Here is a 13,252-nt window from a genome sequence, read left to right on the forward strand (position 1 = left end):
TGGTGAGCAGCTAGTTTTGTATGAGAGGTCAAGGTGTTTCGACTGATCCTGCAAATGTTGGTCCTAAGCTCACTACAGCAAATGAGAACATTATTTTCTGCACATAAAAACAAACAAAAAAAAAACATTTTTTTTTTCCTTTGTCACATGGGTCATATGGATCAACTTTGTTTCAGCTTGCTTTGCTCTGTTCAAGTAGCTTTAATTAGGTTTTTATGTTTGGGTTTAAGTTAAGAAATTTAACTGTGAAATGAGAAAAAGCAACCATGCCGGGGGCAGCCCTTATGGCCCAATTACTGAAAAATACAACTACAGTGCCCTCTTGTGAGCAAAATAAGCACTACAGTGCCCCCCTGGGAGCCAAAAAATGCATACAAGTGCCCTATTGAGAGGACAAAACGTGTGTTAAAGTGGCCTCTTATGAAGATAAAATGCACCCTAAATGTCCTCTTGGCAGCAAAATCAGATGCCAAAGTGCCAGAACGCGCCCTTCCTGTTCGGCAAAATACAACTGCCAAATTGGGAGGCAAGTATGTGCACCTTCTTGGGAGGGTGTGCGAAAGTGCTCTCTTTACTAAAACACATCATACAAGCCTTTCTTTTTTACAGTATTTGGACAATTGGCTGCAGAGCTACTGTTAACTACCAGCCAGGCAAAGGTGCTGCTCTTTCCATGTTAGAGCAGACTGTTACTTTTTAATGAGCCATGCTGCCACCATCTGCTGAACTACAGTCATTGGTACTTCTGCAAACATACTGCAGCAGTTAATTCAATCCTAAGTCTCCCGTTTTTACTTTCTTTTTTTTTTCTTTTAGAATTTTACAATAAAATAAGGGACTGCTGACACCATACGACTGCAAATGTAATAACACAATAGTGAGCAGACCAAAAGTGCTGTGTGAGACACACTTCAGTACACAAGTGTAATACAGGCATAAACCAGCTTTGATGAAGTGAAAAGATTTACAGATGGAATAACAAGCCATAAACACCCTAACTCATTACTGTGAATGCACTTTGGCACATTAGTGTCTGAGTATAATCAGGTGAATATGCAGACTGTGACCTCAGCCAGGGTTAGTGAGCCATAGCATGTACTCTAAAGGTTACATAACAACATCTCTTTAGAACAATGACATTAGAGCACCTTACTGCTGGCTGTTTTATACCACACTACAGCTGTACTCTGCTCTATCCTCATCATCTTAAACAGTGACCCTTAAGGGCGGAAGCACATTAAAGGGAAATTCAAACACTTAATCATATCTTAAAATATATGTTGAACTCACCAAAACAACAGAATAATAATGAAGAGTTACTTCGCACAGAACTTAGATTTACTTTAAACATGGAGTTTTTGAGGTTGAGTCAAAGTTTGATACATTTTATGGAGCTATAAAACTGTTTGAATTTGTTTGTTGCCAGATAAATCTGACAAAGTTTTTCCAACAGTATGAACCAGTCAAGTTGTAATAGGGGTTATAGTGGTTTGGAAGTGCACACAGCCAAAAACTGTGGAGCCGCCATGAACGAGCCTGTCCTTATCCGACCTCCAGGACTTAACCGTCTCCTCCCCTTCCTCTCCTGTCTCTGCTGAACTGTTGCTGAACTGTTGGCTGAACTGTTGGCTGCCTTGTGAACCACATAACACCCACATTCAGTCAGCCCCTTGGCTCAGTGCCAGCAACAATGGGACAACTGTGGCCCAGTGCCAACCTGTATTTATGCAGAAGTCTACCTTTGTAGAAAAGCTGCAACGTACGCTTCTCATAAAACTTTACTTTTACTTTCTTACACACATGCGCACGCTCTGATTTCCCACCCACAGTGAAATATAGTCCCCTCGATGTCCTTATGTAACCTCACCTAAAATGACTCCTTCAGGCATGAAGGTAACACAGAGAGTCAAAAGCTTGCATTACAAAATGAAAGTATGAAGTGTGTCTGTGCTGCCTGTATACCAAAAGCTGAACTCAAGCCACTGTCACATGCTCGGTTAGATTGTTTACTTGCACTAGTCTGGTCGCCTTTCTAAGCTCCCTCCCTCCCACTCTCTATCTCTCTTCCTCCCATCAAGTCTCTCTCACCCTCCCACCGCTTGTTTCCTGCTCTGTGCACAGACGGAAAAACGGGATAGAAGGCCTGAATAGCTTTTTTCTCTCAAGATTTTTCCTGCTGCATCTTCTAAACCCTGCTGTTTGCCTCTCTCGCAGCAACCGTGAGTATCTGCTTTTGCTCAATCGAGTAAAAAGCTAATATCAGAGAGCTTCCCCCTCCTCTGACCCCACACACAGCTCAGTCAAGTGGCGGACGTGCAGAAAAGATTGTAAACCATGGCACAGATCGAAATCAGACCAGACCAGCTGGGAGATCTTTCTAGAAATGCATGGAAAAAAAGCAGCTGTGTTAGGAGAGGAGACTAAAATGCCGTAGATTCAGAATGAAGCTGAATCTGTTGCTTCTATTTCCATGCTAGATGAAATACAACATGTCATGCATAAAAAGAATGTTTAAGGAAACTCTTATCTATTTCATGTTATGCAATTCTTCATAATGTCTACAAATGTTCACAGTTTGAAAGCTGAACGATGTTCCTTATTGAACATTGCTTCTTCTAAAAGTTTTGCTCATGGAGGGAAAGATTTAGAGTAAATTCTGCAAGTCACATGTTTTTATTATGAAAAGAAGTTTAAAAGACAAACTCCAAAGTTTTTAATAACTTCTGACTTTCTAAGAAGGTCAGCCCGGACTCTCAAATTGACTGACTGCCAATATCCGCCATTTTCATTTCAGTATGCGTCAGTGTGTGTGACGCTGTGTGTGTAGGCCACAGAGCGTTAAGTGAAAGGACATAAATAAAATCATTTGTACCACAGGCTGTGCAGCATATGAGGAACCCTCCTTTACTTGGGCTTCCATCTGTGACACAGTTTACCTTATGTTTACATGTGCTCATTTTTACAGTAATGCCATTACGATCAGACAGATTGTCTGATTTAATCCTGCACTGATCACCTCACAACAAAGTCTGTGGCCTGAAGCCATCACACTTTCACTGGAGCATCAATGAAGGAGCTGCTCAGACTTGTTCATGTTATTTTTATGAATCGTGTCTTCACGATCAAAGTCTTGAGCAGAAATCTTTCAGATAGTCTAACACTGCAGGTTACTCATCTACTGAAGATAATAAGGTGGCCAGACCGGCAAAGCAGGGATTTGACATTCAACCAGACCTCTTTTTAAATCACTTAATGAGATTCCCTGTTACCAATAGTGGCATAAGTATGTTGACTCTTCGCCTTTAGAGACAAACTAAATACTCAAACAACTGCACCACAAAATCAAACAAGTGGTAGATGTTCAGGAAGAGTGGTTCTTTGCAAATGAGGAGTGAGCACATTCGTATGTGTGAGCAACTGTGTAAAAATAACCACATTTTCACTGGTGTTGCTTTAGTTATTGCCTCCCACAAGTGCTCCTCTGGGTCTCATGAATCCAACTCAATGTGTTCTATCTTACAAGCATTAAAATTCACTTTGTAACAAGATAAAAAACGAGGTTCAGGCTGAAATTTTCTTTGCAAAATAAGGAAAGGAAGAAAGCATGACGCTCTTTGTGTATATATCACAAGAGGTCAAAACTTAACAGGTGTTATTGTCTGATTTCAAGAGAAAAATGTCAGCCCTATTCTTTATAAGCTACACTCATCTGATGGACCCAGATAAACATCTTATTTCAAGATATTACAAGCTAAAAATAACACTTGAATTTTTTGTAATCAGAAAAAATAACTACCAACAGGATTAGACAAAATCACTCCTCAATTTTTCAGTTTTGTTTGAGAAAAATGTGGAAATTCATGCAGCTAAAGTAAAATTTGCCAACCAAAATGCTTTACTCAGTACAAGCACTTGAAGTCTTTTTTTTTGCTTGTGAAATTTCAAAATAAAACATTTATCTGGATCTGTCAGGTGAATTTAGCTCTTATTAAATCTAAAGATAACCTCACTACATGATTTCCATAAGTAGCAGAATATAGGTTTACATGAACAAGTGGATTTGGACAACCCCCCCTAAGAATAAAATACTTATTTCTGACCCTTATTTTGTTAGAGTGAAAAACTAACTGTAAAATATTGACCCCAACTAACCATGTATATAATTTTTAATTATAATGTTTAATTTTCTGAAAATTAATATTTTGTGTCATTATCCATATCTAATGTGATATTTAGCCCTCCTCTTAAGTAGATGAGCTTCTATCATTGATCAGGAAGCTAGTAAAGGCTTTGACTTTATTTTCTAATAAACAGAGAATTTTAATGTCTGTTTTTTGTTGTTCAGCATCATCATCAATCTTATTTAAACTAAAATGGTAACTAACTTATTGATTTAATGGTATTTAAAAATGCTCAGCAGCTGTTAGTGTATAAAATTGCACTTACTTACATTTGTGTCCTGGACGACATATTTCAGATGCTCCACCTGACTGCAGGGCGTGTGGGAAGCCTTCTGACCAGGCGTGCGACGGCTGCCTTGAGCATCAGCAGCGCGAGGATGGCGAGCCATGGTACGGAGACATCAGCGTGCTTCCCATAAGCCCTTTAGAATGGAGGAATACATGTATTTCATATTATACTTAAAGCAGCAGGTCAAATTTGACTGGTATTCAGACAGAGAACCATTTTTAGTGACTCATCAGGTTTTGAAGCTTTCTGTGAAACTATCTCAAATAAAAATTCCCCTCCGTGGTTTTTAAAAGAAAAAAAAGGATTCTTAGAGGGTTTCTAAAGTTTGTTGGCATAAATGAGTCACAGAGTATGTTGTACAGCTTCTTTCTCAAATGTGAAGGTAGATGTTTGGATGTTTGTTGGGAAAACATAAGATCAGAGTGAATATTTGTAACAACAGATTACAACAGATTATTAGAAATCTATTGACATTTCTGAATCACTCTGAGGGCAGGCGCATCTGAACAGGATACATCATTACATGTGGCTTCAACCAGCAGATGGTGCTGCTGTACTATAACAATGAGACATCTATAGGGCTTGTCAGCACCTCTATTATAAAGTGCAGAAAATATGACAGAAGATGATGCCATTTCCCTAAGCTGAGCTTCTAAAACTATCTCCTGTGCATGCTACAGCAGTGGGTGTTAAAAGTTAGCCTCCCTGTCTCTTTCCTATCAGAAGTGGTGGAGTCGGTGGACATGTCTCAGCCAATGTACTGGGACCGTCTGGACACCCCTCTGCCTGACAAGCCCTACAAAGATGTCCTGACTGCTGCTGACAAGAGCCTGAAACAGAAGGAGAAAGGACCCTGGAGCCAGCTGACCAAAGAGGAGAAGATCGCCTGTAGGTTCTTCTCGAAACTCTCAAGCACAAGCTGCTGAACTGAAGCACATATTTCACACCAAAGTAAAAAGAAACAGCTGAGCTTCAAAACAATACATCACACACACAGGACCAGCTTCCTTTTAAAAAAGTGACATGAAGTATCGATAACTCATGAAATATTACAGTTATTTCAGTGAGTTTACATTTTATCTTCGCAGTGCTCCACATATGCCTAAAGGTGTTAAAACAAAGTTTGACGCCAGTGTTTTCACTTTGCAAATGAATATCGGCTCCAAATATCAGTTATTGGCTTCCTTGACTACTAATGACCGCTATTGGTCCTGAAAAAAACACATTCATCTTTCTCTAGTATATGTCCGTCTTGACCTGCTCTCTTCTTTCTGACTTCTAACCAGCTCCTCTAACATGTCCTTCATGTCTTCTTCAGTGTACCGGCTGAGCTTCTGTCAGACTTACCCAGAGATGAAGAAAACGTCAGATGAGTGGAAGACTGTCATGGGGGGAATCTTCTTCTTATTAGGCTTCACTGGCCTGGTGGTCTGGTGGCAGAGAGTCTATGGTAATCCTGTGTTTATTTTCTAAAAAGGACAAATCATCTGTTTAGTTTAATCGAACAGGGTCAGTTCTTGCCTGAAGATGACACACTTGGTGTCACAGAGCTTTTTCACAGCAGACATTTTTAATTGTCACAGCAGACAAAGCACAGCTGGAACTAACAACATTAACAGCAGCTGTGTCCCCTTTAAGTTCCCGAATTAAGCTAAACCAGTTAGCTGGCATGCACAAGACCAGAGCCCATTTCAAAAGCCTTTCTAATGAACACTGAATCAAGCTGCAGGTTTCTGAGACACCTGCTCCACTTGATGTTTCTTTATTCTTGTCCTCTCTAGTCTACCCTGAGCGCCCCAGGACCTTTGATGAGGAGTGGCAGGCCAAACAGGTAAAGAGGATGCTGGACATGAGGATCAACCCCATAGAGGGCTTCTCGTCTAAGTGGGACTACGAGAAGGGCCAGTGGAAGTAAAACAAAAGCTGCACTGTGGCTGAGGTGGCACAGAGTATGGACCTGTCACCTCAGGACACAGATTTGTTCCACTATATGAAGCTAATTTAAAGTCAGTTCATTTAAATGTTGTAGAACAGCTGTGAGAAAAACCACTAAAAGATGAAGCCTCTCCATCATCAACACCTCAGAGGTGAATTTACTCTGTGCCACTTGTGGCCTCCTCCTCAACCACTGCAGCCTTCTGTCATGGTGAAAACTGTGTGTGCTGTTGTAACCATAATAAATAAAGTTGTTATGCCAAAGCCTCTGTCAGTATCTTTTTTTAAATATCTGGATAAAACTGATATTTGTTTCATAGGCAAATTACTCCTACTGTAATATAATGGATTGCTGCATTTACAGCACAATTTTAAGTACAATTCTTTTGAAAATATATAAATCAAGGTTTTAAGATTCAAATTTCAATTTACACAAAATGAGCAGAATCAGTTAAACCCTGCTTTTCCTGTTGATTTAACTCACACTGATGAAAACAGTTGGAATACTTGCCCCTATCCTTGCCTTTTCCTTCTTTATACACCTTTGATACATAAATTTTATCATATGTAATTTATGAAACAATCACAGTCCTAAAATAGTAGAAAAGAAGAAAAAGCAAGAAGCTAATTGGTTTAAGCCCTAAAAACTTGTTCCTCTGATTTTGACAATTGTAGACGGTGTGGTTTTTTGAATTTTCATTTTATACAACTCACAACTTTTAACCACACAAAAGTATGAAGTAATTTGTATCTATGAGTGAGGCCCTTCTGAAAATCAGGAGGGCTGTTAGCTTCCTGCATGGCAACTTCTTTGCCAATTTAATTCCCTTTGGTACCTGTCCTCTATCCTAACAAGGTTGCTTCAAGCTCAAAATAATGATGCTTTAATCCGTTTCCAAATAGCTGTGCACAAGCCTTTGGGTTATAATACTAAAAGACAAAACACAAGATCTGTACTTAAAAAGTTTATCTGAGATCAACAAAGTGCTAAACTGTAGCCCTTCTACTTTTATCATTTAGACACTGTGACCTGATGCACAAGTAGAGTACAAGTGTTTCAAAATATATCTGCAATAACATGATTTAATGCAGAGTCACTGCACTACTTGCAGACATGACACACATGTTCCTTCGCCCATAAATTATCTTTTAATCTGAAACTTCACCAATAAAATGAGTAATGTATTGTGCATGTGCGTCTTTCTGTGGATTTCTCACCTAAAGCACCTATTTGCCCTCTTACATACTTCACATGTCCTCCCTTCTGTGTAGAGAAATTAGACACCATCTTGGATTTTCCAGGAAATTAAGGCCTGAAAAAAGCAAGTAAATAAACTCAGTGCTTCCTGTTTGAAGACAAAAAGGGAATAGTCATGACAGAGAAACCTTGCTCTATTTCCCGCAGCCTTCACATACCTTTACACTCACCAGCCACTTATTTAGGCACACCTGTCCAACTGCATGTTAGCGCAAATTTCTAATCAGTAAATCACATGACAGCATCTCAATATAATTAGGCAAGTAGACACGGTTAAGACGATCTGCTACAATTCAAACCGAGCATCAGAATGAGGGGGGAAGATGATTTAAGTGTCTTTGAGGGTGGCATGGCTGTTGGTGCCAGACGGGCTGGTCTGAGTATTTCAGAAACTGCTGATCTACTGGGATTTTAACCCACAACCATCTCTACAGTTTGCAGAGAATGGTCCGAAAAAAATGAGCGGCAGTTCTGTGGGCTAAAATGCCTTGTTGATGCCAGGGGTCAGAGGAGAAAGGCCAGAATTCGAGCTGATTGACAGGCAACAGTAGGCTAACTCAAAAAAACAATAGTGCCCTCGCCCGAGGGAGGCATAATTTCACAACTATGGACTTTAAAGTTCATAGTTGTGGAATGTCATTAATATTTACCCGGATATTTTTGATGTGTTTCCACCTGCTGTACTTCAGGCAACCGTCCTTCTTGCCTCCTGATATAACTCCAGCATTGACACGGGGAGCAAAAAAAAACAAAAAAAAAAAACGGGCGTAGCACTAATTGCGCATGCGCAGAACCACAAAGCAGCAATTTTCGATTGGTAGCAAAATCTGACGGAACAAGGCTGTTTTCCAAACCGCCTGCTAAACTAGCAATGCCTGATATTAAGTAGTAATCGGAATACTAAACATCCCCGGATGTCCAACTAATCCAAGAAAATTTCTCAGTATGCAACGGACCAGTCTACCTAGCATACTGTTTCCCACAATGCACGGCGCTAACGCTGTTTGTCTATGCGGGTGGCAGGTTTTAGTGAATTGCCGCCATCTACTGGAATGAGTCGGCATTTTAACTACAACACAACACTAACGTTAGACGTTACGTGAGATAGGAGTGAAGTGATGCGAAGAAACACCGGTAAATCTTGTCACTTCCAGTCGTAGAAGAGGTGTTAACGTCTACAAATTCATTGGCCGCTATAAACCACTAATTCACTTTTTAAACCATACGTGAATTATATATTAGTGTTTTTTTTAATGAGCTGTAAAAATAAATAAATAAATAAATAAATAAAAATCCATTTCAGCTATATTTTCAGTAACTGAGTTTACTTTAGTAGTAGTAGATAGTGCCCCTAGTGCAGTTAGAAAGGAGCGGAAAGGAGGTGAGATGTAGATGGGGATGGGTATAGGTCTGATTTGAAAGCTAACCCAGCAGGTAAGTCTGCTGGTAAGTGTTTTTCAGTCTGCTCTGATTTTTACCCTTTCAGATTATATAAATCAAGTTTCATTAAATTTAATTTAAATGTTTACATTGATTTGATACAAAATTATTTGTGGAGTTATTCTGTGACGTGTTCCTGTGATAAACACACTAATAACTGAAGTTCATACAGACTTCTCTTTACTGATGTTTAATTGATGTCACTTTTTATTTCAGGAAGGGAAGGAGGAGAGAATAGAGGTTAAGGTGAAGGAGAGGAGACCCCATAAATGTACACCCTCTTATGTGTAAGGTGACTATCATTGATTGTGTTTAATCATCATAACTGATGAACTGAGTTTATATATGAAGCAGAAGAGGAAGCAAGCAGGAAAGGGAAGTGGAAGTCTCAACTATAATTATAATAAGGGCTTGTTTTCCTTTTTCTAAAGAGAAATAAGAGGAAAGGAAGAGAGTGAATGAAAGAAGAAAGAGAAGGAGGCCATGGTTGTGAACTTTCTCAAACTTAAAGTAGTTATCACCAATTTCAGAGTCATTCCAATCTATGTAGTGAGCTCGAGACCAGGGGTTCCCAAAGTTTACTGCGCCAAGGCCCCCACACAGCTATTGCTTCTGGCCGGGGGACCCCCTTTGGAAACCAACAGCTAATGCTTCAGAATATGTAAAGATATGTTAACTTAAATAATTCATTCTCAAACTTTTATTCACTTTTCAATAATTATTACATTTGTTTAGAACAGACAACTATTAACAAACAGACAGACGCACACAAGTAGGTTGTTGCAAAAGGGACAAGGCATTTCAGTTCTCTGTCAGCCAAGGTAATACTCCTTTCCTACATGTAGCCAGTAGTTAATCAGGGGAAGACCCTCAAAGTTCAGGTTTTTATATAGCTTAAAAATAGTCACAAACCGCCCGGTCGACACAGATCATGACATTGTCATGCAGAAGTTACAGCGTTCACACGAGGTGTGGATAGGTTCATTCGGAAACATGTGAACCCAGTACTTTACATTTTGTATGTGTAGAACAAATGGTTATGAAAAAATCTAAGATTAAATATAAATGAAAAATAAAAAAACACATTATTTCTTTTCCTTTTTCTTCAATTTTCTGAGGGCCCCCATGTGCATCTCAGCAGCCCCCCGGGGGACCACAGCCCTCACTTTAAAAAGACCTGCTCCAGACAACCTGATCTCTGAGTTTGTTTCTAATGAAGCCCCTATTTGTCACACTTAAAAACGGAAGAGGAAAGAGAGAAGGAGTTGCAATGGAGGAGGTGGTGGGAAAATATAAAGCTTAAACTCAAACAAAGGTAAACATCAGCTCTAATATCTGAACTCTGAAAGTTTTCAGCTCCTAAATGTAAAAAAGTTGATGTGAATTCAGTCAGTGAGATGCTTCATCACATTTTGTTATTAATATCTGTCATGTGGCATTTTTTTAATTATCAGTTCACAAGATTTTCTTTTTTTATGACAAAGAGCTACCTTTTAGTTTGTTTTTTTCTTGCAAAGAGAGGAGATGTGAGGTGAGGAGGTGGAAGGGTGATAGGTGTGATTTCTCTCATGTCAGAGGTGACTAATAAAGAAAAGGTCTTTTTTTATTCATCGTCACAAAAATATATCAGGGAAGCTGATGAAATGTTTTCTCTGTTTTAGACTGAAGCCTTCTTTGTTTTCATTTTGTCTTTTAGAATGAGGAGGTGAGAGGAGAGGAGGTGAGAGGAGAGGAGAGGAGAGGAGAGGAGAGGAGAGGAGAGGAGAGGAGAGGAGAGGAGAGGAGAGGAGAGGAGAGGAGAGGAGAGGAGAGGAGAGGAGAGGAGAGGAGAGGAGAGGAGAGGAGAGGAGGAGAGGAAAGGGTGACAAATGCGATCTCTCATGTGAAAGGGGATTTTTTTTTTTGCATGTCTTCTATTATCACAACTAATGAATCAATCAATAAAATCAGTTTTATCTGAGAGAAATATAAACATCAGTTTTTGAACATGGTATCACCGAGTAATGTGTCTTTGCATTTAGAGTTTTTTAAGGAGCCAGTGAGTTTATTCACCTCTTTGGCGTCTGTTGAAACCAGTTTGAAAACCTGTTTGCAGGATTATCCAGTTCTTTTTCTTTTAAATTTCCTGCTGAATTATTTACCGACTAAAATATGGGTTAAAAATAGCAGCAAAAGAAGCTTTATCATTAATTATTTCTCCCTCAACTTTCAGCTGGAGCTCTCCAAAAAAGACAGTTTCCTCCTTTTGAGTATATTAATATTTTACTGAATTAATTAACTGTTTCCTTAACCATGGTCCATCAAGTGGAGATAAAATGACTTTTGGCTGGTCTCAGCTCTCGAATAACCTTGTTCCTAAAGCCTTTAAAAATCATTATGTCTGTGTCCCTTTTTTATTAAAGGCCCTATCTGAATCTCTGTCATTCAATTTTCATTTAGCCATGGTACATTACATCTACTTCTTGATTTTTGAGGGAAATTTTTGGAAAACTTCAGAAATCCAGAGAAAATACTTCTACACTCCAACTAAATTGGTTAATAGTCAAAATCAGCCTCACTTGCATTTTGGTATACATTAAAGTCATTTGCACTAGTTTGTTTGAGATTATTAGATCTATTTTTCCATAATTTCCCAACAACCAAGATTACACATTATACTCAGACAAGCCAGTAATCTGTTTTTTTTTTATTCTATTAAAAAATTTGCGGGGCAATTCTCTTTTGATTGTACAATAGTTTGACAAAAAGTTTCAAAACCTGATGAGTAACTAAAATCAATCCTCTCTCCAAATATCAGTCAAATTTGCCCTGCTACTTTTCCTTTTTTAAAGCACTTTATTTAAGTAGAATATGAAATGCATGAAGTCCTTTGTTTCAAAGGGTTCATGGGAAGAGCACTGATGTCTCTGTATCATGGCTTGCAATCATCGCACTGCTGATGCTTGAAGCAGCCATCGCACGCACACACTTTCAAAGCCCACAACGTGCTGTGGTTTATGGTCTGTGGCTGCTTTGTTTCTGCTTTCTTGAATTTGGTCATCATCTCTTTGACTTAGCTCTTGGTGCACTTTAAAGTCCCCAATTTTCAGGAGTGCTTTACCACTTCTTATCATCTGTCATTGCTATTGACTTGTCAGCCATTAAACTCCAATTTGGAAAAACAATTGTGCTCCATGAATGAAGAACAATAATAATAATAAAAAAATGGTGTCCACTTTGTCTAGTATTGCCCTTGAAAAGTTTTTTTTTTTAAGTTATTAAAGATGAAATCATAAACATTAATTTTGATGTGCTGTAACTCCTTTCTACATATGACCGGGTTAGCCCAAGTGTTACCTTCGCAACTCAGAAATAACCATTGTTATGAGGTTTTGACCCATTAGAATCAAATTTCCAAACACAGCAAGTTGATTAGTAAAAGAACTGGGTAAAAATGTTCAGGGTTTCTCTTTTTTTTAATAGAAATTTTGTTTACATGATTGTTTCATCTAGCCTTTATGTGCAGCACAGTTTCGTCAGGATATCTTTAGTCAAATACAATTATTCACAATAAGTTATCTAACTCTGTTCTTGGAGCTTCCGACCTTTCTGAGTGTGTTCGTGGAATGCCAAGTTGTGAGGTGGGAGAGCACATCTCTCCTTTGTTACATGTGCATACATGAAAAGGCAAGGCAGGGAGAGCAGCAGCAAAGACCCCACAATACAGAACAGAGTGAGCATCAGTTAAAGGACGTATAACACTATCAAAATTAATCATAGAGGAGGAGCTGGGGTAAAAAGAGACAAGTCAACAACTCAAGTCGATAAAAAAAAATGATAATCAGATGTCAGGAAGTCGATTGGCAGAGCTGTCTGAGAATATGGGCTGGTGTGAAGATGAAGTTGTCCTGTGTTTTTTTGTTTGTTTGTTTTATGTGATCTTAGTGCTTCTTGTGTTGTGTTCTCGTGTTTCTGGCTTCATTTTGTAGTCCTTGCTCCCTTTGGGTCTGGTTTAGTTTAACCTCCGCCTTTGTTTTTCTTCCCTGTCCTGTTTGCCTCTCATGTGCTTCACCTGTGTCTTGTTTCAAACCTGTGTGTATTTACTCCTTGTGTTCTTCAGTTGCTGTCAGTTTGTAATCTTGTCTTCCTTGCCATCGTGTCATGTTCTTG

At 39.0% G+C, this 13,252-nt stretch overlaps 1 protein-coding gene across 4 annotated transcripts in view; it reads right to left on the reverse strand.

The window, feature by feature from the left end:
* Positions 1-4,598, reverse strand: part of LOC141799008 (NSFL1 cofactor p47-like) — a 127,806-nt gene extending 123,208 nt beyond the window's left edge. Inside the window, exon 1 of one of the 4 annotated variants that reach the window (XM_074681030.1) lies at positions 4,451-4,598. In XM_074681030.1, the coding sequence (XP_074537131.1) occupies positions 4,451-4,570 (120 nt within the window). In that variant the 5' untranslated portion in view covers positions 4,571-4,598. Of the gene's footprint in view, positions 1-4,446 lie in introns of all 4 variants that reach the window. The other 3 variants (XM_074681029.1, XM_074681026.1, XM_074681028.1) reach the window with 3 other exon arrangements.
* Positions 4,599-13,252: the final 8,654 nt, after the last annotated feature.

Source organism: Halichoeres trimaculatus, unplaced genomic scaffold (genome assembly GCF_033239565.1).
Source record: "Halichoeres trimaculatus isolate MK-OKI-2021-1 unplaced genomic scaffold, fHalTri1.1 fHalTri1_scaffold_11, whole genome shotgun sequence".
Classification (NCBI taxonomy): domain Eukaryota; kingdom Metazoa; phylum Chordata; class Actinopteri; order Labriformes; family Labridae; genus Halichoeres; species Halichoeres trimaculatus.